The 23,916-nt window shown below is 40.2% G+C and overlaps 1 protein-coding gene across 9 annotated transcripts in view; it reads right to left on the reverse strand.

Annotated features, from left to right (window-relative positions):
- Positions 1 to 23,646, reverse strand: part of LOC129725776 (RNA polymerase II elongation factor Ell) — a 196,365-nt gene extending 172,719 nt beyond the window's left edge. For 2 of the 9 annotated variants that reach the window (XM_055681968.1, XM_055681959.1), the window contains exons 1-2: positions 23,286 to 23,646; positions 21,561 to 22,338 (exon numbers count right to left, since the gene is read on the reverse strand). In XM_055681968.1, coding sequence (XP_055537943.1) covers positions 21,561 to 21,692 — 132 coding nt within the window. In that variant the 5' untranslated portion in view covers positions 21,693 to 22,338; positions 23,286 to 23,646. Of the gene's footprint in view, positions 1 to 21,560; positions 22,339 to 23,124 lie in introns of all 9 variants that reach the window. The other 7 variants (XM_055681964.1, XM_055681961.1, XM_055681962.1 and 4 more) reach the window with 7 other exon arrangements.
- Positions 23,647 to 23,916: the final 270 nt, after the last annotated feature.

Here is a 23,916-nt window from a genome sequence, read left to right on the forward strand (position 1 = left end):
CTTAGCTAAAGAGTCAGCCTTTTCGTTACCCGGAATCGAGCAATGAGAAGGGACCCACGCTAAGGTAACCCGGTAATTTTTATCTGTTAAAGCACTTAAAAACCGCCGTATTTTCCCCAGGAAATACGGGGTGTGCTTCACAGGCTTCATTGATCGCAGAGCCTCAATGGCACTGAGACTATCTGTGAAGATGAAGTAGTGGTCTATGGGTAGGGTTTCGATGATTCCAAGAGAGTACTGAATAGCAGCAAGTTCTGCGACGTACACGGAAGCAGGAGCATCGAGTTTGTAGGAGGCGGTAAAATTTTCGTGGAAAACACCGAAGCCAGTGGACTCATCTAGATTAGATCCGTCAGTGTAAAACCTTTTATCATAACTAACATGTTTAAACTTATTGGAAAAAATTTTAGGGATCTCTTGGGGTCGCAATTGATCCGGTATACCAGAAATGTCTTGTTTCATGGTGGTGTCGAAGAATATAGCATTATTAGAAGTATCTAAAAGCGCGACATTGGAGGAATCGTATGAAGAAGGATTAATATCTTGAGCCATATAGTCAATATATAAAGTCATACATCTGGATTGAGATTGAAGGTCGACCAACCTCTCGAAATTTTCAATTACTAATGGGTTCATAACTGTGCATCGAATTAGCAACCGGTAAGAGAGATTCCAAAAACGATGTTTCAACGGAAGAATACCCGCTAGCACTTCAAGACTCATCGTATGGGTCGACTGCATGCAACCCAAGGCAATACGCAAACAACGATATTGTATTCTCTCTAATTTTATAATGTGCGTGTTCGCGGCGGAGCGAAAGCAGAAACAGCCGTACTCAAGAACTGACAATATCGTTGTTTGGTATAACCTTAGAAGGTCTCCTGGGTGAGCACCCCACCAAGTTCCGGTAATCGTACGAAGAAAATTAATCCTCTGTTGGCATTTTTGTGTCAGATACCTAATATGACAAGCCCAGGTCCATTTAGAGTCGAACCAGACCCCGAGATATTTAGCGACTAAAACCTGAGAGATCGTTTTACCCGTTAGTAGGAGCTGCAGCTGAGCTGGGTTATGCTTCCTAGAAAAAACGATCAGCTCAGTTTTCTCCGGAGAGAATTCGATACCCAGCTTAAGAGCCCATTCAGACAAATTGTCTACGGTATCTTGCAATGGTCCTTGCAGATCGCTAGCCTCGCTACCAGTAATGGATACAACGCTATCGTCTGCAAGTTGCCTTAGCGTGCATGAATTTGCAAGACATTCATCGATGTCATTGACGTAAAAATTATATAAGAGAGGACTTAAACATGAGCCCTGGGGGAGGCCCATGTAACTAATTCGGGAAGTTGTCGAATCGCCATGTGAGAAATACATATGCTTTTCTGACAAAAAATTAAGCAAAAAGTTATTCAAATTTGGTGAAAGTCCCTGCGAATGAAGTTTCGCGCTTAAAACTTCTACAGAGACAGAGTCAAAAGCCCCCTTAATATCCATGAACGCAGAAGCCATTTGCTCTTTTCGAGCAAAGGCTAGTTGAATTTCAGTAGAAAGCAACGCTAGGCAATCGTTCGTCCCTTTGCCCCGGCGAAAGCCAAATTGAGTATCTGAAAGTAACCCGTTTGTTTCGACCCATTTGTCTAACCGTAAGAGGATCATTTTCTCCATTAATTTCCGGAGGCAAGAGAGCATCGCAATCGGCCTATATGAATTGTGATCAGAGGCAGGTTTCCCGGGTTTCCGAATAGCAATGACTTTTACCTCCCTCCAGTCATGCGGAACAATATTTAGCTCAAGAAACTTGTTGAACAAATTCAACAAGCGTCTTTTTGCAGAGTCGGGTAGATTCTTCAACAGGTTGAATTTTATTCTATCTAACCCTGGAGCCTTATTGTTGCACGACAGGAGAGCCATTGAAAATTCCAACATCGAAAATGGAGGCTCTTCCGTAGTTACTAATAACGCGTCGCGAAAGGTTTTCTGTTCCGGTACAGAGTCCGGACAGACCTTTTTGGCAAAATCGAGTATCCAGCGATCTGAATACTCCTCACTCTCATTCGAAACGTCACGGTTCCGCATGCGCCTGGCGGTATCCCAAAGAGTGCTCATCGCTGTTTCCCTCGACAACGCGTTTACGAACCGTCGCCAGTACCCGCGTTTTTTCGCCTTTACTAAGCTCTTCATCTGCCTGCCCAGTGCCTCGTACTTTCGAAGCAGGTTGACAGTGCCGTACTCCCGGTAGTCCTTATACGCCGTGGACCTTCGCACGTACAGCTCAGAGCACTCTTTGTCCCACCATTTGTTGGGAGGGCGCTGTCTAATCGTTACCCCGGGTATCGGTTGCGTCTGAGCTTGAGTCGCGGCGTCGATTATCAAGCCAGCCAAGAACGCGTATTCTTCCTCCGGAGGAAGTTCCTCGTGAGTCTCGATAGATTGCGCTATAATAGACTCATAACACTTCCAATCAATATTACGTGTAAGGTCGTAGGAAATATTGATTGGGTTCGGGGGAGTTGAACCATTAGCAATTGATATAACGATTGGAAGATGATCACTACCGTGGGGATCGTTGATTACTTTCCACTGGCAATCTAGCGCTAGTGATGTCGAGAAGAGGGATAGGTCAAGCACGCTTTCACGTGCTGGAGGATTAGGTACACGTGTCGCTTCCCCAGTATTCAAAACTGTCATATTGAAGTCGTCGATCAAGCTACAGATTAAAGAAGATCGGTTGTCGTCGTACAGCGACCCCCATAGCGAACAGTGAGAATTAAAATCTCCCAATATCAAAAAAGGCGCGGGGAGCAACTCTGCTACATCAGTGAGATGCCTCTGTTCAATCCGCGCGGATGGAGGGATATATAACGAAACAAGGCATAGGTCTTTTCCATTCATATTCGTTTGAATGGCAACGACTTCAATATTCGAGATCGAGGGGAGGTCGATTCGGAAGAAGGAATAGCCCTTTTTAATCCCTAAAAGCACCCCTCCACCGTGTGAGTCTCGATCTCGACGAATAATGTTAAAATCGTGGAAATTGAGTTGATCGTTTGAATTGAGAAAGGTTTCACAGAGCGCAAATGCGTCACAATTGTATGTATTTATTAAATGAGAAAATAGATCGAATTTGGGGATGATACTTCTGCAATTCCACTGTAATACAGTGATAAAATTCCTAACCTCTTTCGCCGTATTAGTCATCGAAAGATATGATCGCTGAAATGAGGGGCCAAGTTGCTGCTAGTTGCTTCAAAAAGGTTTTCACTGTAGGAAGAAGGGCAAGAAGAAAATTTTGTAGGGGATCTGGTATGTTGAATGTTTTAAATATCCAGTCCACAATATCGGAAAAATTTATGAACCCTGTTTCTTTTTTATCTTCTGATCGAGAAATGGGTGCACGAGGGGTTTTTGGTGCCCCAGGAAGCGGTGGGTACTCCTGGTTTGATTTAAACATAAAACCGGGAGGTACTTGCTTCGGTTTTTCTTCACCGCTTCCTTTTTGTGTTGGCTTATTGGTCATTCCGCTAGGGGTTATCTTGCGACCTTTGCGAGGAAGATTAGGAGAGTTGACCATTCTCCTCTTCCTAGATCCTTCTGGCATGGCATAACAACACCCTTCGACGGGATCGTCAGATGTACCCTCATCGGTTGGCAAAAAGGAAAAGATGTGTCCTGTCGAGGGTGGCTCAGCACTCTTCAGCATTTCTGCAAAAGAGCGCTTTGATCGTTCCTTAAGGGAACGCTTAATTTTTTCCTCGCGCTGTTTGTACGCGGGACACGCCGAAAGGTCATGCCGAGTTCCCTCGCAGTAAAGACACTTTTCAGTATCCTCACTGCAAGCGGTCTCAGCATGATTTCCTCCGCACTTGCTGCAGCGTGCCTTGTTGCAGCAGTAGGTGGCTGTATGACCTAACTGCTTGCAGTTTTGGCAATGCATGACCCGCGGTACGAACAGGCGTACAGGCAGACGAACCCTGTCCAAAGAGATGTAGTTCGGCAGTGCGGATCCGGCGAATGTTACACGGAAGGAATCCGAAGGGAAGAATTTCTTCTTCCCTTCTTCGATGGATACTGAATGCAATTGCTTGACATCCAGTATCTTTACATCTTGAATCAGGGGGTTCTTGAAGCAGCCAACCCCGTGACGCAAAATGTCATCGACCGTGAGGCTTCCTTTGGTAACCACACCGTCGATCTCCACGTCCTTGGCAGGGATGTACACGCGGTACTCTCTCGTGAAGAGCTCGTAGCTAGCAATTGCGTTTGCTTGCTTCAAGCTACTCACAACAACTCGCAGTTTGTTCGGTCTAACCTTTGTAATTTCGGTTACGTCCGAAAACTGTTTTGCCAGGTCCTTGCCGATTCGAATAATATTTAGAGGCTTCTTTATGGGCCAGAAGTAAACTACGAACGAACCTTTCGAAGCATCTGGGTAAGCTTTCACCCGTGTTGCCGGTACCCTTGGTACGGGGCTAGGTAGCGGGGAAGGTAAAGGGGAATTGATGGGGGAGATCTCAATCCCTAATAACAATAATAATAATAATATTAATAATTATGATAAAAATTCTAAAGTGAATACTTCACCGAACGTCTAAGTCACGACCTCACGGCTGATAGTAGGATTAATCGAGCGTCTCCGCAGAACAAACAATGACGATCCATCTTCGTGTTGTGACACAGTGGCCGTATCCTACACGCGACTCGCTCGATCGTATGGTGGTCCGTGCTGCTAGCGGGGTAACAGCGGTGCGGGAGAATTATTCTTGCTGATATATCAGCTGCGTATCAGATCACTGGCGGGGTAGCCTGCCCCTACCAGTGTGCAGAAGATGTTTCTGCCGATAAACTGTAGGCTATTGTTATCGCGCAGCAAAAGAACTAATCGACAAAAAAAAACACCCGTACGATAACTCGTGTATTGTTATTTTGCGAACTCAAACGGAGATGAACAATTTGCGTCTAATCGAGACGAAAGCAAAACAACGAATGGAACGCTGCAGCTACAACTACAAAAATAATTTCTTTAGCCTCAATTTTTCTTCTCATTATGAAAACATTACACTCAATGCAGATTCACAAGAGTATCTTTTTCTATAGCTAAATTACTCCGCAATTAGTCAATTATTAGCTGACCTATGAACACGTTTTAAAATTTTCTCTGAAATGCGCAACCTACCAATGAGATGAAACTTCTCGGCGTTATTTATTCCATTAATTGTAGGAATAAGAACCTCTAGTGACTGCTTTCAACTGTTAGGTACGTACTCAGTTCGCATTGATCTATTAACAATGTTCAAGGAAAATTAAAACAGATTTCTAAAAAGCGGTCTTTCAGGGTATTTCAGGGTGAGGACTAAATCACTGTCTACAACTTTGCCGAAGACCGCTGAAACCGCAGCTTCCTTTTTTCTATAGAAAATTTTTATTTTTTGACGTAAAACTACGTCTCTCAGGAAGTTCGGTTTATCAGGGGTGTAAAATAAAATCTAAAAACGGAAAAATATATCCAATTTCAAATGCTAATAAATCGATTATTTTTAATGGATTTCCTTCGTTTTTGCAGCAATCGATTAGAAAATCATCAATGCATCTGCCCAAATGCAGGAAACTGTACTTTGATTATTCAAACTATTGTACTATTGAAAATTATCAAGCCTTGTTTGAACGTTGGCTTGTTGGTCGCCTAATGCTCGCTTTCCCAGCACGGTCGACAGAATCATACACCTAGTGAACCGAGATTACACTCTTCGGGCTATATAAAAGCCTGTCTCTGCTTGAATCGATCATTTTACTAGTAGATAGCGATTAGGACGGTCCTAATGAGGTAGCAACGGGATAGTACCGGGTACCTTGCGGTCGTGGCTTTGCACACAACCCTTCTGTTATTTCTCATTTCTTCTTGATCAGACAGTTATCCATGTTCAGCTAGCTTTCTGTGTTGTTATAATATAAGAAAGAATATAGTTTAGAAAAAAATAAGCTTTTTGAGATGTTTTTTTTTTTAATTTCTTCTAAATGTTTTTGCCAAAAACTTCTGAAGTGTATATTTTTTCCAGAAAGAAAAAATAATCGTCTACAACTTTGCCGAAGACGTCACACCAATCAAACAAACCGTTCGGACTCTAAAAACATTCGTATTTATCAATGACATTTTAAATAAGCCTTGTTAAAAAATTTGCTGTGATTCAACAAAAAACTGCTATTAACGTAACAGTAAGTGTTTTTTTTTATTCCCAAAAAACTCAGAACAACCGTAAACTAAAATTTCTCGTTGACTTTCTTGCGAAACATGAGTAACGGTGCTCGAATAGACGCAGTATATATCGATCTGAAAACGGTTTAATCGAGTAGACCACAGAATACTTTTAGTTAAATTTGAAATACTTGGAGTTTCATCTGCTCTCGTGCAATTTGAATTTGAATCGAACACTCTCTGTGAAGATAAGTATTCAGTTTTATGCGCAATTCACGAACGTTTCTGAAGTCCCGCAAGGTAGCAACCTAGGATAGTTACTCTTCATGTTATTGATTAATGATATTTCTTTGCTGCTTCCAGAAAGTTGTCGTAAATTGTACGCCGGTGATTTTAAACTCTTTAATGTTGTAACTTCGTGAGAAATTCTGCGGACTGCGTTGAGCTTCAGCAACTAGTGGATATTTTCAGCTAATGGTACTAGAAACCTTTTTTTTGTAAGCGTTCAGAAATCATCTCCTTCTATTGGTTGAGGAAGCTAATCTTATTTGAATATACTATATCAGGTCAGCCTCTATCTATCTATCTATCTATCAATAGTGACACAAATTCGAGATCTGGGAGTTATTTTGGATACTGCGCCATCTTTCAAACTGCACTACAACGAGATCATCGCTGAAGCTAATCGACAGCTCGGATTCATGTTCAAGGTAGCCAACGAGTTCCGATTTCCGTTTTGTCTTAGAGCGCTGTATTTCTCTCTAGTGCGTTCTAGCTCAGAATTCTGCTACGTACAATGGTGTCCATTCAAAAACTCCTGGATTGCTAGAATGGAATCGTAAATTTGTATGATATGCCCTAAGATTCCTCCCTTGGCGTAATCCTTCGAATCTGCCAGCCTACACTGAACGCTGTCGGCTTTTAAGAATGCAAACTCTTTAGCAGAGACGATTCAAGGCGCAAGTTGCATTCATTGGTAAAGTGCTTCTAGACGAAATCGATGCTTTGGAAATCCTCGAACAGCTGAATATGTATGCCTCCGAACGATCTCTTAGACCAAGATACCTGTTGAACCTGCCTCAACGCAATGTATAATATCAAAGCTTTCAAATATAGAATTCGAGATAGGTAGCTTTTTTTGAAAATTTATTGACATTGTTCAAGTATTAAGTTATTCATTAAGAACAGATGAATATTAATAAATTATAACAATTACTAACAGTTGATAATTGAGAAAAATTTTCCAAATGTAGTAAAAATCAGTTGAGTTACAAGTAAGTACTTTTATAAAAATTCGTATTCATTGGAGAATATATTCTTCTGATTTTGTGTCGGTCACAATTGTTCAACGAACACCAAAAAATCCACTGTAAAAATGTTTAGTTTTTGTTGATTAATTTATGATTTTTAGACCTATTTCGATAATTTTAATTATCTGGGACCATCTTGAAGTTTTGAAATGGTTCGCTAGTCAATTTTAACAGGGATTAGTATCATGTTTTCAGCGATAATTTTTCAACGTTTTAATGTGTAGCTTAAAAAACCCCAAAAAAAATGGGGCCAGAGTGAAAATATAAAAATACTCAAACGTTTATAAGTTAGTCACATTTTTAGATAGGCTTTTTTAAAACCGCAGTCGTGAGTCTACATGAAGAACTGATATCATAAAATGACCTTTTTGTTTTGTTGATAAGGAACAACTGTACAAAGTTTCAGTAAAATCGGGAATGACATGCTAAATCAAATATTTATTCTTATTCATTTTCCATGGAATGCCTCTGTTGCCTGTACCAGTAGGTTTTTCTTCAAGACATCCGTTTTCATTACATTCAAACAGAAGGTTAATAAAAAGTTTAAGGAAAGAGGTTGTTATGAATTTTTTGAGAAATCTTTACCTTAGAGACATCAAATTAGTCTAAACTCATGTAAGCAAGCGTAAATAGACCTTTTTGGGACGGGGAAACCATCCTTTTTTATTCTGATATAGAGAACATCACAGTAACCAGTTGATGTCCATTCGTGACATTCGTGCAAGAAAAATTGTCCAACATTGTTTCTTTCCAACGACATATTGATTATAATAATTCATCGAGTGGTTATGCTGTTTAAGAGCACAGTTATTACTATTTTGAAGTCTAACCGTGCATTTACCGGTTACATTTTGAATTTTACAGAAAGATCGCGTGAAATCCCAAATTTACATTAAAAGTGCGGAAAGGGAAATTTAGTGTATTTTGGAACAATGGTTCGTCCAAGTTTACCAAAGTATATAAAAATAGCATGCAGTTAAACATTTTTTACGTGGTTTTTATATGCATGATCATTCTATGTGTAAGTATCTCAAGATTCTGCTAATTTGAGTAGGGATAACTGGATGATGAACGGAGAAATGAAAAATTTTCACTTGAGAGTTAAGGCCCCGTGGATCAGAAAGTAAGATATTTTAAGATCCTAACTGTTTCGAAGGTTAACTTTTATCATAATTGAAGGATCCAGCTGGGGAATCTAATAAAGATTTTCTTCTTGTGAGTACAATTTATCTCGATTTTCGTTTTTATTTTTGATCTAGCATATATTTTACACTCACGACACAATGGATTAAATAACCAATGACTTCGTAAAAAAACATGAATTGATGTTGTAGTTTTCGAGAATATCGTATAAGTATTTCAAATAATATATTTTTAGTTTAATTGATATGTGATTTAACTTGTCACAGCAGGCCCAAAATTCCGCTACTTATAGTGAATCACCCGTACAATTCTAATCACGGATAAGCGGTGCAAAAATCGACTAAATAAAATGTGATAACAATCGACATAGATACTAATAAAAAGTATGATTATACTGTTTACGCTACGCCTCGGGAAAACGTAACAAACAACAAATCACTTCGAACAACAAAATCAAATAAACACGTCTGCCATCGATCGCGTCGCGTTTCCCCTCGGTAGCCTCTACTGTTGCTGCGAATGACCTGTAACCTTCGGGTGGACCTGACGTAAAGGCAGTGTGCACTACGCAACAACGAAATAAATTAGCATAACCTAGCTAGGTACGTGCAAATCACAAACTTCTCCCAGCCGCAACTCAGTGTTCAATTATTATCTGCGAACGCATAGGTAATATCTTCCAGCCCTGCCAGAGCAAGGCAGCCAGTTTCTCCACGAATGCATACACCACACCAGCAATGTCGTTCGTGCGTACGGTTGCGCGCACACCCCTACATTGACAAGTTTTGTTGTTGATTGAGTTTTAGTTGCAAAATTATCATTGCATACAAATATTTCATGCACGTCTTGCACTCCAATTAAAGTACGGCACAATAAAACACACGCAAACGCGACCACATAAGTCTCACCAACACTTCGCGATGTTTATGGGGAAGACGAAAAAATAACCTACACCTGAATGGATGACGACGGGTATAGAAAAATCCCCGCTTGGTATGGTTGTGTGAACGTCATCAGCCACCACACAGCTATCATAGAACAAGGCAGCAACAAATAAAAAAGAAAAGTGACAGTGGCCAACTCAAGAGTTGCCTGTCCCCTTAGAGCCGCCTTCTGTGCGTAGACTGGCATGCCACGAGCGTTGGCACACAAATACGTGCGTACGATCTCTTTTCGAGCGAAAGACGTTCCATAGAAAAATATCTTGATTGAAGGACGCCCGCCCGCAGCTTGATGAGGTCGTCTCGTTATCGAGCTCGAGAGTCCTTCATCATCCGGAATTCGCACAACAAACTGCACCGGCAATCTGGTACCTTGCATCCGACGGTTGTGTCCTAAGCCGGGAGCAGCTCTTGATACTGACCGATGAGCGCAGAGAATTTCGCGTGTGCCGTGGCCTAAATATTTGGCACCGTTAACTTTCTTCTTCACCGATGATGAAGATTGGCCACCATACAGCAGCGGTGTGTTACTTTGTGCCACCACCACTCGTCCCTCCTCCGAAGCCTATATTATATACCATGAAGAATCGAAAGTGGTGGACTTGGGGCGATCGGGGAGGGGACTCGAGCTACCGACTGCAGCTCGGAATAGTTGTCGAATAACCAGCCCGGTAAGGCTAGAAGAAGCCAGCAAGCAATTAAACTTTCTGCCCTACTAGCTTCACTGCGCCGTGATGGAAGGCGTACAGATATAGTAGTATAACTACGGTTGCAACAGTCTGTTTTATTGATGATGCGTGATGATGATTTCATTTGGGTAGAAATATAGTTTGGAAAACGTAATCAGCCTCGTGTCTGTAACGCGAGGCGTGCACGGGCGAGCTGCAACGCTGCTGCTGGGCTTGTTAACGGAAGTCGACTCCGGATGGCCTCCCCGATCAGCATTCGATTGCTTGACTGGGAAATTGAATAAGAGCCGCCGACACCACCAACGGCCACCAATATTCGCCGGGGTACTTTTGCAGCAGAATGCCACTAGTGAATTGTGGTGATCGTCGAACATCTGTGGGGAGGAAACCACAGTGATGGAATAATAAAACAGGAGAAAATTACCGAGCATTCAATCACGTAGCTTGACTGAACTGTATCAGTCGGTCATGTTAACCAAATATCGTAACGTATTGTAGGGTGACTTTTGTTTGCTTCACACGATAAATATTGTTGAATTAAGCGATAATATATTTTGGTGATTGCTTTGGACTTCAAAAGCTAGTTAGAATTATTCGTTTGTGATGGAATTATGATTCTATTTGACGATTTCAAACATTTCGGTTTAAAGATATTACAAATATTTTAGATTAAGGTTTGAAAAAGTTGGATTGTTCACGAAAATACGCCTTTTCATTAAGTATTACACTCCTCGACAACAAGAATCTGGAAAAAATCCTAAAGCGGAGACCCAACCATATGTCTAATGATACGGAATGGAGGTGATATCGTTTTCTACAATAATCGTATTATTATATTCTCAAGAAAGCAATCTACAAGAATACTCTAGAGAGCATAACTTTGTCTTTTACAAGAGCATAGTTGGAATCGACGTTTCACCGATGTCATTATCAAAGCTCAATCTGGAAAATATATGTACCGAGAAAAAGTATTTAAATATTATTGATTTATTGAAGTGCAAAGCGAAAGGTTCTGACGAGATAATTCTGCAAGTAATAGAAAAAAAATACTCCGCCAGAGTGTTCGATAGAATACAAAATAAGAATACTATCAGGTTTGCTAACATCTTTGGAGGGGGGGGGGGGGCGCAAATGCCCCGGGCCTCCCGATTCAAGGGGCCCCCCTAATCCTGGGGGGACCTTTTTTTTTGCTCGTCATCTTCCAGAACGTTACCTCTAAATATTTCAAGAAAAGAGGGCCTCACAGACAAATTTGCCCCGGGCCTCCCAGCGTCTAAATCCGGCCCTGGTCCTACCCGGGACGTCTTGGGATAGAATTTCCCGGGATTTTTTTTTATTGAAATCCCGGGATCCCTCAAATATTTCCTGCAATGAGAACTATTGGTAAATCGCACTCAAGTCTTAGACCCCCCTGAAATTAAATGTTGATTGCATAACCATTTGCAAACCCGGTCCTGAACAGTATGAATCATCTTTTTCACTCTTTGTCTATGGTTATGCTTCTCAGCTGGTCCCGAGGTACGATGCTAGCCTAACAAGCCAGTCGTCGTAGGTTCGAGTCTTGACTCGGGAGAGACTGTTAGTGTCAGTAGGATCGTAGCCCCACTATTGACCTGTACACTTAAGGGTTGGCTGCGAAGTCTGTGTGTAGTGAACAGAAGGTCAGTTTCCGAATCGGAATGTAGCACCAAGGCTTTGCTTTTTTATGCTTCTCAAAGTGCTAAAAAAATGTACCTTTAACTCTATCGGATTTCGGGAAGTGGAGTCTCAAAGCGGTTACAGATTCTTTCACCTTTTTGACCGATAGAAAAATGCACAGGCAGTATTAATGACATTGTCGAAATCCCAAGCCCCAGATATTTGAAAAAAAAAAAAAAAAATTTTTTTTTTTGAGTTACCACCGAATCTCGACGTTTTATGCATTTATAAGACATTTGGTTATGCCAAATTATTTCCTAAAATATCATGAACTACTTGCGCATACTTTTTAAATTTCGCATGAAAACTTAATTTTGAGCTTCTAAACGAAATTTGGAGAGTAAATTTTTATTGGCACCCCAATGCTCCTGGTAATGAATTACTATCCGTCATCGCTTTCGCTTTTTGATATTGGAAGTAGTTTTTATATGAATTCGAATGATTGAATCATGTTTTAAATCTTTTATTCTATATGACAAAAAAATCCAGTTTAAATAAATTGCTCCTTCTTTACTTATCTTTACAATTTTTCTTGTTTCCTCGAATTAGAGATGGTCAGGTACCCGTCGGATTTAGGTTTTAAAATACGGGTACGGGTCGGGTTCGAGTTTGGTGAACAAAAAAATAGTAGGAGGGTGGTATCCAAGGCACCACCGCATGACGTAGGACTGTGGAATTTCAACTTGGTGAAATGATAAAAATTAGTTTTTTTCTTCACTGCTATGCAACAAAATTTACTAACCTCCATTATTTCCTCGAATCCAAAGTTTCGCTAGATTTATCGGAAGTTTTTTTTTACCGTGATAAAATCGAAATTCCACTGTATACTATAGTGTCGGCTGTGCTATTTACCAATTTTTTCAATAGTGTCTCAATCCATTGGTTGTTTTTGTTACAGTTCAATCGTAAAAATTTTTTTGTTCGTTTGATGCCAAATCCTCGATAATCTTATGAAAAATGACTGAAATATAAGTGCTCAAACCCTAACCACTTTTCCCATGGTTGAATATCTTGATTTTCGAATTCAGGCACCTAACTTGCAGATAGACGTAGTCCTACGTAAAAAACCGGGTTCGGGGTTAAAAAAAGTCGGGTTTAGGTCGGGTTTGGGTTTGGAGACCCAATTATTAAATCTTTAAAATCTCGAGTTTAGGTCGGGTTCGGGTTTCATAGGAATAAAATTTTCGGGTTCGGGTCTGATTGAAAAAGAAAGTTTCGGGTTCGGGGTTCAGGATACAACCGAAAAAAGTCGGGTTCCGATCGTGTACGGATTTGAAAAACATCAAACCCGACCATCTGTATCCCGGAAAAACAAATTTTCATTTCCCAAATTCGGGAAACCTGAAAACCGTCGGGAAATCGGCGTTCTAGTCTTAAAACGATATTGAAACAATCTGATGCACACGAATACATTGTAAAACAGTTCCGGTATATATCAGAGGTGAACAAAATATTGCGGAAAAATTTGATCAGGCTGGAAAAGCTCAGAATACAAATCTCATTAAATATTTAAAAAGAAGCAGTTTCAAAGCAGCAACAATTAGGAATTTCTGCATCACACAAAAATATATTGAGCACTCGAGATGCGTTTATAGTGCAAAAAAAAACACACTTTAAAAAACATTTAAAAAAAAAATGTTTTTTGACAATTTTTTTCTCCAAATTGAGTTAGCTATTGTTTTCACAAAAAAAAAAGAAAATTTGGATTCGTACAGGGTTTTTTAGATATTTCTCACGATATTTTTTTTCCTGAGTATAAACTGCCTAAAATTTTGCCTTAGACGTTATACCAATTAAATCAAACGTTCTGGCCTAAAATACTCCAGGAATTCCAGGAGAGTTCATCAAGCAGACAGTATGTGAAGTAAAGAGAGCGAAAAATAAGCGAACTGGATATGTGATACTTCACATACTGTCTGCTTAATGAACTTGCGTGTTAACGGGAAAAAGCCGTTGTTTAAAAATAGAAGTTTAGTTCGAAAAATTCCAGGAGACTTCTAACTTTTTTGTTTTTTATTTGCCCATGATCAGACATCCATTAATTTCTAGCCAATCGTTTGTATTTTTCATAAAAAAATAGATTTTTCAAAAAGGAGTTTTTAAGCAATTAATATTTATTTTTTCAAACCTTTTTTTATATTTTTTCAAAATGACAAAATTACTATCCTCAGCTTACTGAAAGACAACACAATGATCAAACAAACCGTTTTGGCTCAAAAAACATTTGTACATAGCATTTTTACATAGTTTCTCTAAAACGAGTCGTAATTTGAAAAAATAACCAACAGCACAAATGGCATCATTTGCTATAGAAACCTCTATGCGAAATTTCAATTAAATCAAAGAAGGCGACAAGTGGGCGGGGCCACACACACGGTATCATGGCAGAAAGCAAAAAAAAGGTTGAGGTTCACTGCGCATTGTCATTAAGATGGTATCATGGACACAAGCGGCAAAGCAGCCAAGTTTAGCCGTCCCGTACTCTAACGATAAAGACGAGGAAATGGTGGAGACATTGAAACATATTCGCTCGTTGCTTTTACCATTTGCGGTCAAAAAATGAACACTAAATAGAAAAGCGAAATTTCAGTTTTATCACCATAAGCATCGTTCTGGCGAAGTGCAGAAAAACAATAACTGCTGCAATCGAATGCTAGCTTTTATATGTGAATAATGACAGACGTTCGGTGGGCGTGTCCTTGTGTACTCCTGCAAACAAAGCAACAACAACAAATCGTTTACAAAGTCAAACCGTTGTATTCTTAATTGTCGGCTGTGCTGGGGAAGTGCTTGGATTACATATTTGCGGGCACGCGATTTGTTGAGCTATGATCAAATTGACTTTGAATTTAAACCTCTTCACTATGAACAAATATTTTAAAAATTGTATTCATAAACTAGAGCAATTTGTTCTCTATCCAACGAGATATCAATGACTGAAATCTGGTCAGTTGTAACAGAGTTGTAAGCATTTGAAATCTTTCATTCTGCTGTTTTACTCTTTTTTCGATATTTCGGAATAGCAACCTATTCAAGTAGGACGCATTATCCGTCAAAACTTCCTCTACGGAGTTATTCAACTTTTAAGTTTGTTGGATACTCTTCCATAAAGTTACTCTAACTTCAATTGTATACCACTTGGACCAACAAAGAACCAGTCACCAAGTTTACATACGAAGAAGCTGTGCACGCGATGGGTGCCGCGTTTCTCAACAATTGATCGAGAGGACCTACCTGTCAAACTTTCGAATCTACAATATTATTGTATATTATTAGATCGATAAACTTTGAAATCGAGGCGAAAGGTGTTCTATCAACAAGGCAACACTCCCGTTTATAATGCTCGCGATACAACCAATAAACTGAAAGAATTGAGTTACGGATTGGGTTCTCACCCTTCATATTCGCCAGATTTAGCCTCGAGCAGCTAGCTAGAGTCGGAAGTTCTCATGAAAAATATTGTTTTTTCATCCTGAGTTCAGAAGTCAAACACAAAAACGTCTCCATTTCGTTCGGGTACCCTACGTTTCGACGGATCTTTCTTCAGTTTTGGGCCATTGCAGAAATAGGGGGAATCAATGTTGAGCCTGGCATTGCGTCTGATAACTTCTTGCTTTTCGAATATAGGCATACTCGCTTTGCATCGTCAATCCATGCCAGCACCACCACCAGCACCTTTCGTCTGACTCTTGTTCCTAGAATAAATCAAGAGACCGATAGAGCTATTGTTCTTATTCTATACACATTACATACTGCGTGCGTCCTTATGACGTTTTCTCTCCTGCTAGACCAGGACCAGGAGGAGAAACGATGAGGTACACAGCAGACTGACGGTTGTTTAACTAACAGTGGGTGCCAGAAGCGAAACGGAGAATACTTCCTCCAAGTTGGGTTGTATTTCCGGCGCAATGATTATGACGTCGAACCATGATTCCATGGAAAACTCCAAAAATAGATAAATTTCGGATGAAAAAATGCTCTGAATAAAAAAGCCTGTTGCATAATTCTCAAAACTTATAGATCAGATTATTTATATGTAATTCCGACCAAATTAAGTTAATAACCCACTTGTGGCTAGCTTGTCCGTGCATGAAACTCAAGACAACCCGTGACGACAATTCCCCTTTGGTAAGCTGATAAAATTAAACAGGTACGTGGGCATTATTGTCTTATCTGCACCCATTACAAAGCGTACCGGCTGCAGTGCCAGCTTGCCAGCTCAACATGACATTTAACGTCTAGGGCCAAACACACAGTCAGCAAGATTGACTGTAAAGTAGTGCAGGGTCTGTAGCAGTAAAGGTTCGACAGAAAAAAAAACAACAGAACTCTGACGAATTCCTTAAAAAGTGAGTGGAAATTTTCCTAACTCCAGTTGCTTCTATTGCCGTGCTTACATACCCATTTCGATGGCGACGGAGGGAAGGGCCATGTGGAGGGCGGGGTACGGAGATTGCGAGAGAAACGCAAGTCAGTCAAGTCAAGTCAATCCGGTTCGAAGTACTTCTGCAAGTATTTCCTCTTTGGTCGAAACCATCAACACTAGCGCGCGCACACGACGAAACACAAGTAAAGTCCGCAACGAGCAGTCGATTATTATTTGCGTTGTTGTTTCTGCTTTGGTTGCTACTGTTATTGTTAGCATATTTTTTGTCTCACCACCGCTATTAGTGTTGGTGGAGGCCACGCGATCGCATTGAGGAACATCTGTACCGGCTGGTGGTATTTGTGTTCAACTAACGCAACAGCCAGACTGGTCGCATGCTGCACTAAACCTAACCTAGCTGAACAACAGACTGATTCGTTTCTTATCGTGACACGCGCAATCACAGGTAGCCAAATATGGTGTGCAGAGTAGTGTTAGTGAGCGATCGTACCGCGAAAGCTCAGACGGCAACGGGTTGTTATTGTTGTTGCTGTTGCATGTGATTGTATGTACATGTGCAAAAGGTAATCTTTTTTTGTTGCTGCTATTATTGCTACTACTAGTGCTGCTGCTGCTGCTGTTGGCACTTAAGGCGAGTGGCAAGCAATACGGAAAATAAAGAAAACAAGTTGGTCTCCGCTGCCAGCTTGCTGGTAATAGTGTTATAAAGTAGCTCATGCGACTGCGAAGGACCGACACCACGGTCGCCATCCCGGAGGAAATATTCTTCCCCCAATCGCACAAAATTGAGCTATTCTTTTGCACATCGTTAACGCCAGCGTCTTTTAATCTGTTGCAGCATTTAAATACCTGCATTTTTGTGCCAAAGACAAAAATAGCAATTTTATTTTGAATTGTTTACAAAATCAAAAAAGATTAACCGATTTTTTTTTGTAGCCAAAGGCGACGAGAAGACTACGAGCTGACAACCTGCACAGAGCAACTAAAAGCTTTGCCACTCGGACTTGATCGTAAAACTGCTTTCAAACGACCTTCTCCGATTCAATGAAAAAATGTGCAAAAAAAAGTAAATACTGTTGCTATGCCGTGTGTGACATTTCCGATTTTGTGACTAATGTAGGAAGGAAATTTTACGAAGTAAGGACTGCACAGTGGTACGAGGGCTCTGAATCGTGAACTTTTTTCATTTACTCTCCAAATACTAGTTTTATTGACCATTATATTCAAAAGAAACTTAGTATAGAAAAAGCCTCAAAGAATGACAATAAATTTGAGCTCGGAAGTCTACCGCTAGTGACGTTGCAAAATCTAACTTTTCAATTGTGCACTTTAGCTAAATGATGTGTTTAGTAAGATTTTAGATAATATTTTCCCGAAATACTTTGCTGCAGACACTTTTCTTCGAAATCTTCTTGTCTTGAAGATATAACGTTTTATATTAGACTAGAACTGAAAATTATTTTTTTTCAATGTCCGAAAAATGATAGGATTTAGAAGGCAACAAAGTTTAGCATTCATTTGTATATCACCAAAACACACAACTTTGTAGAAGACACAAAAAGATAGCTTCTACAAACACCGAGTTATTGCCGAAAAATGTAAAAATATGTCATTTTTTGTACATCCCGAAATCACAAATAAACAAAAATCAGCAGACCAAATCTGCATAGGATAAATTATCATAATCATTCTACGAAATGGATTGTAATGTTTGTCCTTTCCAGCATCTTCATTGTCTGATATGCAATTCAAAAAGAGATATTTCATTCACATTTTTAGCAATAACTCGTTCTGTAAAAAAGTTATGTTTTATGTGATTTCTACAAAGTTGTGTGTTAAGATGAGGTGTAGCTGCGTTGATGCTGATCATTGTTGCTATATTTTTTTAGATATTAAAAAAATCCTGTTTATGAACTAGTCTAACATAAACTCTCTAAAACAAGAAGAGTTAGAAGAAAAGTGTTCTAAACAAAGTTATTCGTAACAATATTATCTACAACTTTGCTGATAATACCATTTTTTCAAAGTGTAAAACTAAATAGTTAGATTTTGCAACACCACTAGCGGCGGAGTTCTGGATTAAAAATTATTGTCATTTTCTGAGGTTTTTTATATACTAAGTTACTTTGGAAGGTGGTATGTCTGTAAACCGATTATTTGGAAAGTAAATGAAATCATCCAACCAATTGCCTCATAACTTTTAGGTAGTAAATTTCATCCCCATATCCAAATGCACGAGCTTTCCTCTTAACACTGTTCATAAGGTCTTGTACAACGTTTGAACTCACTGTTTTTTGTGTGGAAATCCATTTTCTCTACAGATCCTCCTCCGATTTTACTTCCTTATGGTGTTTCCGAAGTGCCTGCTTTATGATGGCCCAATACGTTTTAATTGGCCGCAGTTTAGATGCGTTCGGGGTATTGAGATGCTTCGGTACGAAATTAACTTCCTCAGTCTCGTACCACTCCAGAATATCTTTCGAGTAATGACACGTGGCTAAGCCGGCCAGAAAGTTATGACGAAGTATGACAGAAAGTATGACCTCAGGAGCAGAAGTAAACGCTTTGTGAGGTATTCCTTCAAGTTACCTGCCCATTGACCGTGGGGTGCTCCGATTTCCACACGAGAAAATTGCTTGCCAAACCATGTACTTTTTGGCAAACTTTGACACCTGCTTTCTTACGTCCTCAGGAGCTTCGTATTTATGATGAGCGGTGAAGTACTGGAGCCCCGGAAGCTGCCGTTCATTGCGATACGGCGCCTTTTGAACTTTGTACGTGTGTGATCCTTGACGTTTTTTCGCATTTTGAACGAAAATTTTACTTAAATGCATTTTTTTTAGCCACATACCTAACTGAACTGTTCGGATTTTTCTTGAAAGCTTTGACGATTCGTAGAATAAACGATTCCCAGCTTCCTACTGATTGCACGACGAGAAAGATTCGGATTTTCGAGGTATGTGCGCAAAATTTCTGTACGCCTCTTCTTTCGACTCCATCTTCGCAGCGATTGCACTATCAGCTGAGTGCAACTTACACAGTGTCAACAATACACATTGAACAAATTTCACACAAATGTATAGAAAATACCCAATGATTAAAAAGTTACATTGAAAATGATGCAATTTGATTCCGTACACCCTTTAGAGAATGTCCAGTAAATGGTTGGTGTATATTCCTGGCGTCTGTGCTCGCATTTGATTGGTTTATTGTTCGCGTAAATTTGTCGTTGTAACTTTCTATCAATTTTTACCGCTGAGCAATGAAATAATAATAACTAGCGTATTACAAAATTGTCCAACATTTTATCTATCCATCAACATATTGGGTTGTCCATCATGCGGTTATTGTGTTATTATCGTTTGACGTCTGACGGAACATTTGCCGGTTTTGTTTCCAATTTTGCAAAATGTATCCCAGTATAGAAAACAAAGACATAGTCCCATGTCTAAAATGGTAATACTAAATCTCACGCAATGATCGAGCTGTTTGTCTGGAACCGATGTTGAAACATGTTCAGAATTGTAGAGTAACATGTCAAAAGGATCTATCTACTTTCATCGATTTTCTTGATTGACTTTTCATTTGTAGAGCAACATGTCAAAAGGATCTATCTGCTTTGATCGACCGGTTTCTTTCAACCGCCACGGCTTATTAAACACGTTTCATGATATGTCCTTTACACCATATGATAGCGGAGAATCTAATCTAGCTTTTTAAATAAAAACCACGTTGAGAATAGTTACTTGAGCTGAGCTATAAAACAAATGAAAAGTCAATCAAGAAAATCGATGAAAGTAGATAGATCCTTTTGACATGTTACTCTATATTTGTTTAATAGTCCAGCTAAAGTAACTATTCCCGACGTGGTTTTATTTAAAAAACTAGATTAGATTCTCCGCTATCAAATGGTGTAAAGGATATATCATGGAACGTGTTTAATAAGCCGTGGTGGTTAAAAGATAGATCCTTTTGACATGTTGCTCTACAATTGGAATATGTGTTCCAAATGTGTAACATTACACTTTGATTACTTTCAAATTAGGGATGGGCGATACTGTCTGAAGTATCGATACCTGAGTACTCGAATACTTTTGCACAAAACGATACCAAGTTTCGTTGTATCGGTATAGAAAGTATCGATGCCAAAATACTCGATGTTTTTGGCCAAAGTATCGATACCGTTGGCTATCCCCAATAGAAGGCATCGGTGGTATCGGTATCGTTTCAAAGTATCGTTGGCAAAGTACGAGTATCGATGCCAAAATACTCGATACTTTGGCTCCATGTATCGATACCGCTGGTATCGATACAAGTATCGCCCATCCCTATTTCAAATACAGGATATTGAACACCTATAGATAGATATAATTATGAAATCCAATTCGAGAATTAAAAAATTCCATGCCCATTTATTGTTTACACAGTCGAAATGATCACGCTATTTGCAATGTTTCCTTTTTTATTTTGAAAATAGCACACCTTCTAATGTAAATAGCATTTGGACCAATGAAAACGGCCAAGTGAAATGTGGGTAAACAAATAAGAACGGAACGAAACGAGAGTGGTCTAAAGGCCCGAATACACACACGGCGTAATGATGCCTTCTCCATACAAATTAGAAGGCGTAATCGCGCAGGTAGCAGTCGAAGAAGGTAGCAGTTCGCCGCCTTCGGCTGCGTACTTGGCTACCTTCCATGTATACGCATCGTGCCTTCCACACGGTCTTGTGTTGCCTTCTTTTGGCGAAGGCGCTGGCAACGCCGTGTTGTATCATTTTCCGCCTGCTGGTGATTCTAGTGCTGGTGTTGCCTTATTTTTTCTTCCAACAAACATAAACAAACATGAATTGGGTGGCATGGCGACAAGATGGTTAGCACACGGTGGGGTTTGAGACGGCATGATTGCGCCTTCCGTGTAGACGAGCGGAAGGTGGCAGATGCTAGAAGGCACATTAGACGGTTTCAAGAAGGTACTGACAATTTCGTCAGGAAGGCGTTGTCACGCCGTGTGTGTTTTCGGGCCTTAACTCGAAACTACCTCAATCGTTCACATTTTACCCAATCTCTAGGTCATTGTTTATCAAATCTTGCCCCCCGTAGGGTAACATTGTGCAACAATCGCTTCTTATCAATGCTGTCTCGGTGTTGTGTTTTTCGCAAGGTTTCAAGGGTTCCCGATGTAATCTACATGCATACTAACCTGATTACGTTGAAACTCCTCGATCGCTCGAAGCGCCGAGTCCGTTAGCTTGACGAAGATCAACTCCTTGCTGCTGTTGGGATTCTGCTGCTGCTGGGACAGTCCATAGTTCCCAGCGCACAGGGCAGCCATCTTGAGCGCTGTGCTAAGACGAACGACGACGACGACAACAGCAACACACTAGCACTTATCGACAATGGGCAGAAAGGATGGGGGACAAGGGGCCAGAGAGCGCGCACGAGACAGGCCGAACGCAAAGGTGTCTCAGCACTGTATCCTCTCCTCGACAGGCGGCAGGTCTGACGTTTGTGGGGTTACGTGCCTGTGTGCGCTCGTCGAAAATAACGATCAGTAACAGCAATGACAGTTGTTGCTTTGATTGGAAGGATTTTTGATGATTCTTTTTGCTTTTTTTTTGTTGGAATATTGGATTCTGTGACCAAAGGATAGCTGCGGAAGTTTTTATTCGTCGCTGTCGGGAATTAGCGAGGCCTGCTGGTATTACGGCTAGTAGTGCTGCGACGACAGTGCAATCGGCGTTTCGCCTTTTTGCCACGTAAAAAATTCAATGAAATATTTTTATATCTTGCTCTCTGCACTGTATCGGTATTGATGGTAATGCATGTACCAGTAGTAATACACTCAGACACTTTCTCACACACGCGCGCGAGATTTATATCAATTTTTTTGCTTTTAATATTTTTCTTTTCAATCACACTCGCGGTTCACTACGACGGAGGATAATCTCTCTCTCTTTCTTTCCTTCTTCCTTGCTGCTCTGAAATGGGGATTTTTTAATTTTAATTTTCCAAGACGTGCGACCTCGAGTATGTGCGAGTGGTAGCGCACTGCGTTGATGTGTTGGTGTGTACCACACACGCAAAAAGAGGAAGGGAAAACTCAAAATTTTCCTGCAATCTGCTAGATTTCTGTTTGTGCAAGCAATTTTCTTTTAGCGACAGCAGCAATATTTGCGATAAGATTTACTAGATTTTGATTTTCAACATCGAACTTTGAAATAGATTCGCAAAGTCGAAAATGACAGCGAAATTTTTGTGACCCAAGGACTACTAGCTCTGCTCAGGGCGCACTAAATAGAACGACTTTTGGTTCCTTTGTTTGACTTTTGTCTATAAAGGAAAATATTCCTGTTTTCGCCAACAAACTTCCTTTCTCATTTTCTTTGTTTTTTTTTCTCTTTTGAGTCACCCCCTTTTTAAGGGACTCACTCGTCTTACTTTGCTTTTTTTACTCTACTAATTGACCACGCACACATATGCTAACAGGTACTAGCACGTACACGAAAAATTTTAATTTGCTTTTCATGGAAATATTTATAATTCAAACCTCAATAACTATAAATTTAAGCAACATTTAGTGCGAAATTAGTTCAAAGCTAGCAGATTCGGTCGTGATGACGACGAAATTCAAATTGTGCATATTCGACAGAAACTCATAATAAAATAATTAAGCTGCTGGTTGCTAGGAAGAAAAACTACATTTTTAAGCACTTTTTTTGGGAAATTCCACCAAGCAGCAGTTTTTTGCTCTCACTATCACTCACTCGTACTCGTTCGCTCGCACTTCCAGAGTCAGCCTTGGACTCGTTTTTTTTTTTCTTAACGCTGCTGCTCTTCTGTTTCGAACACTTGGCACACAAAATTTCTCAAATTTTCCAATGTTTTTAACAACTTTCCATTGGAGAAAAAAACTGATGCAATTTACCGTAGTTAATGTAACCAAAACGGGAGGAAATCAACGATTACGCGAAGGTGAACGGTGTCTTTTTCAGCACTGCACACAAACTGTTACTAGCTGGCGATTAGGAGCGATGGTTAGTTTTGGGGGTGAAGAGAACAGTACAAACCGTGATAAATAAGGAAAATTTGAAACAGGATACTAATTGTTAAAAATAATACGAAAAGAGAGTCGCGGCGCACTTAATCCCTATCCTTTTCTTCTCTTGAGGGGCAATTTTTCTTCTTCTGCACACTCTACTAGTCTTCTTTTGATTGCTTCTGGCACGCGCAGCGGGTCACACACAGTTCCTTTTCCCGCACTCCACACACTGCGACTGATTTGCGAAAGACACTCGGCAACAACCAGTTAGTGTAAATCCGAAGAGAAAGAGAATGCCGAAAGGTAAAAAAAATGTTTCGGGTCGCCAAAATCTCACGAAGTGCAGGGTCGGTTTTACCTATTCGCTCCGCCGATGCTCTCGCTGCTCAAAACCGAGCGCTGACAGCTCTCTGTTTTGAAACCGACACGGGATTTGACAGCGTCAAGTAAATTCCTTTTCTCTCTGTGTGTATGGTAATCGCAATGTTGAGAAATTATATTTAAATGCTACTGTATT

Source organism: Wyeomyia smithii, chromosome 2 (genome assembly GCF_029784165.1).
Source record: "Wyeomyia smithii strain HCP4-BCI-WySm-NY-G18 chromosome 2, ASM2978416v1, whole genome shotgun sequence".
NCBI classification, from domain to species: Eukaryota; Metazoa; Arthropoda; class Insecta; order Diptera; family Culicidae; genus Wyeomyia; species Wyeomyia smithii.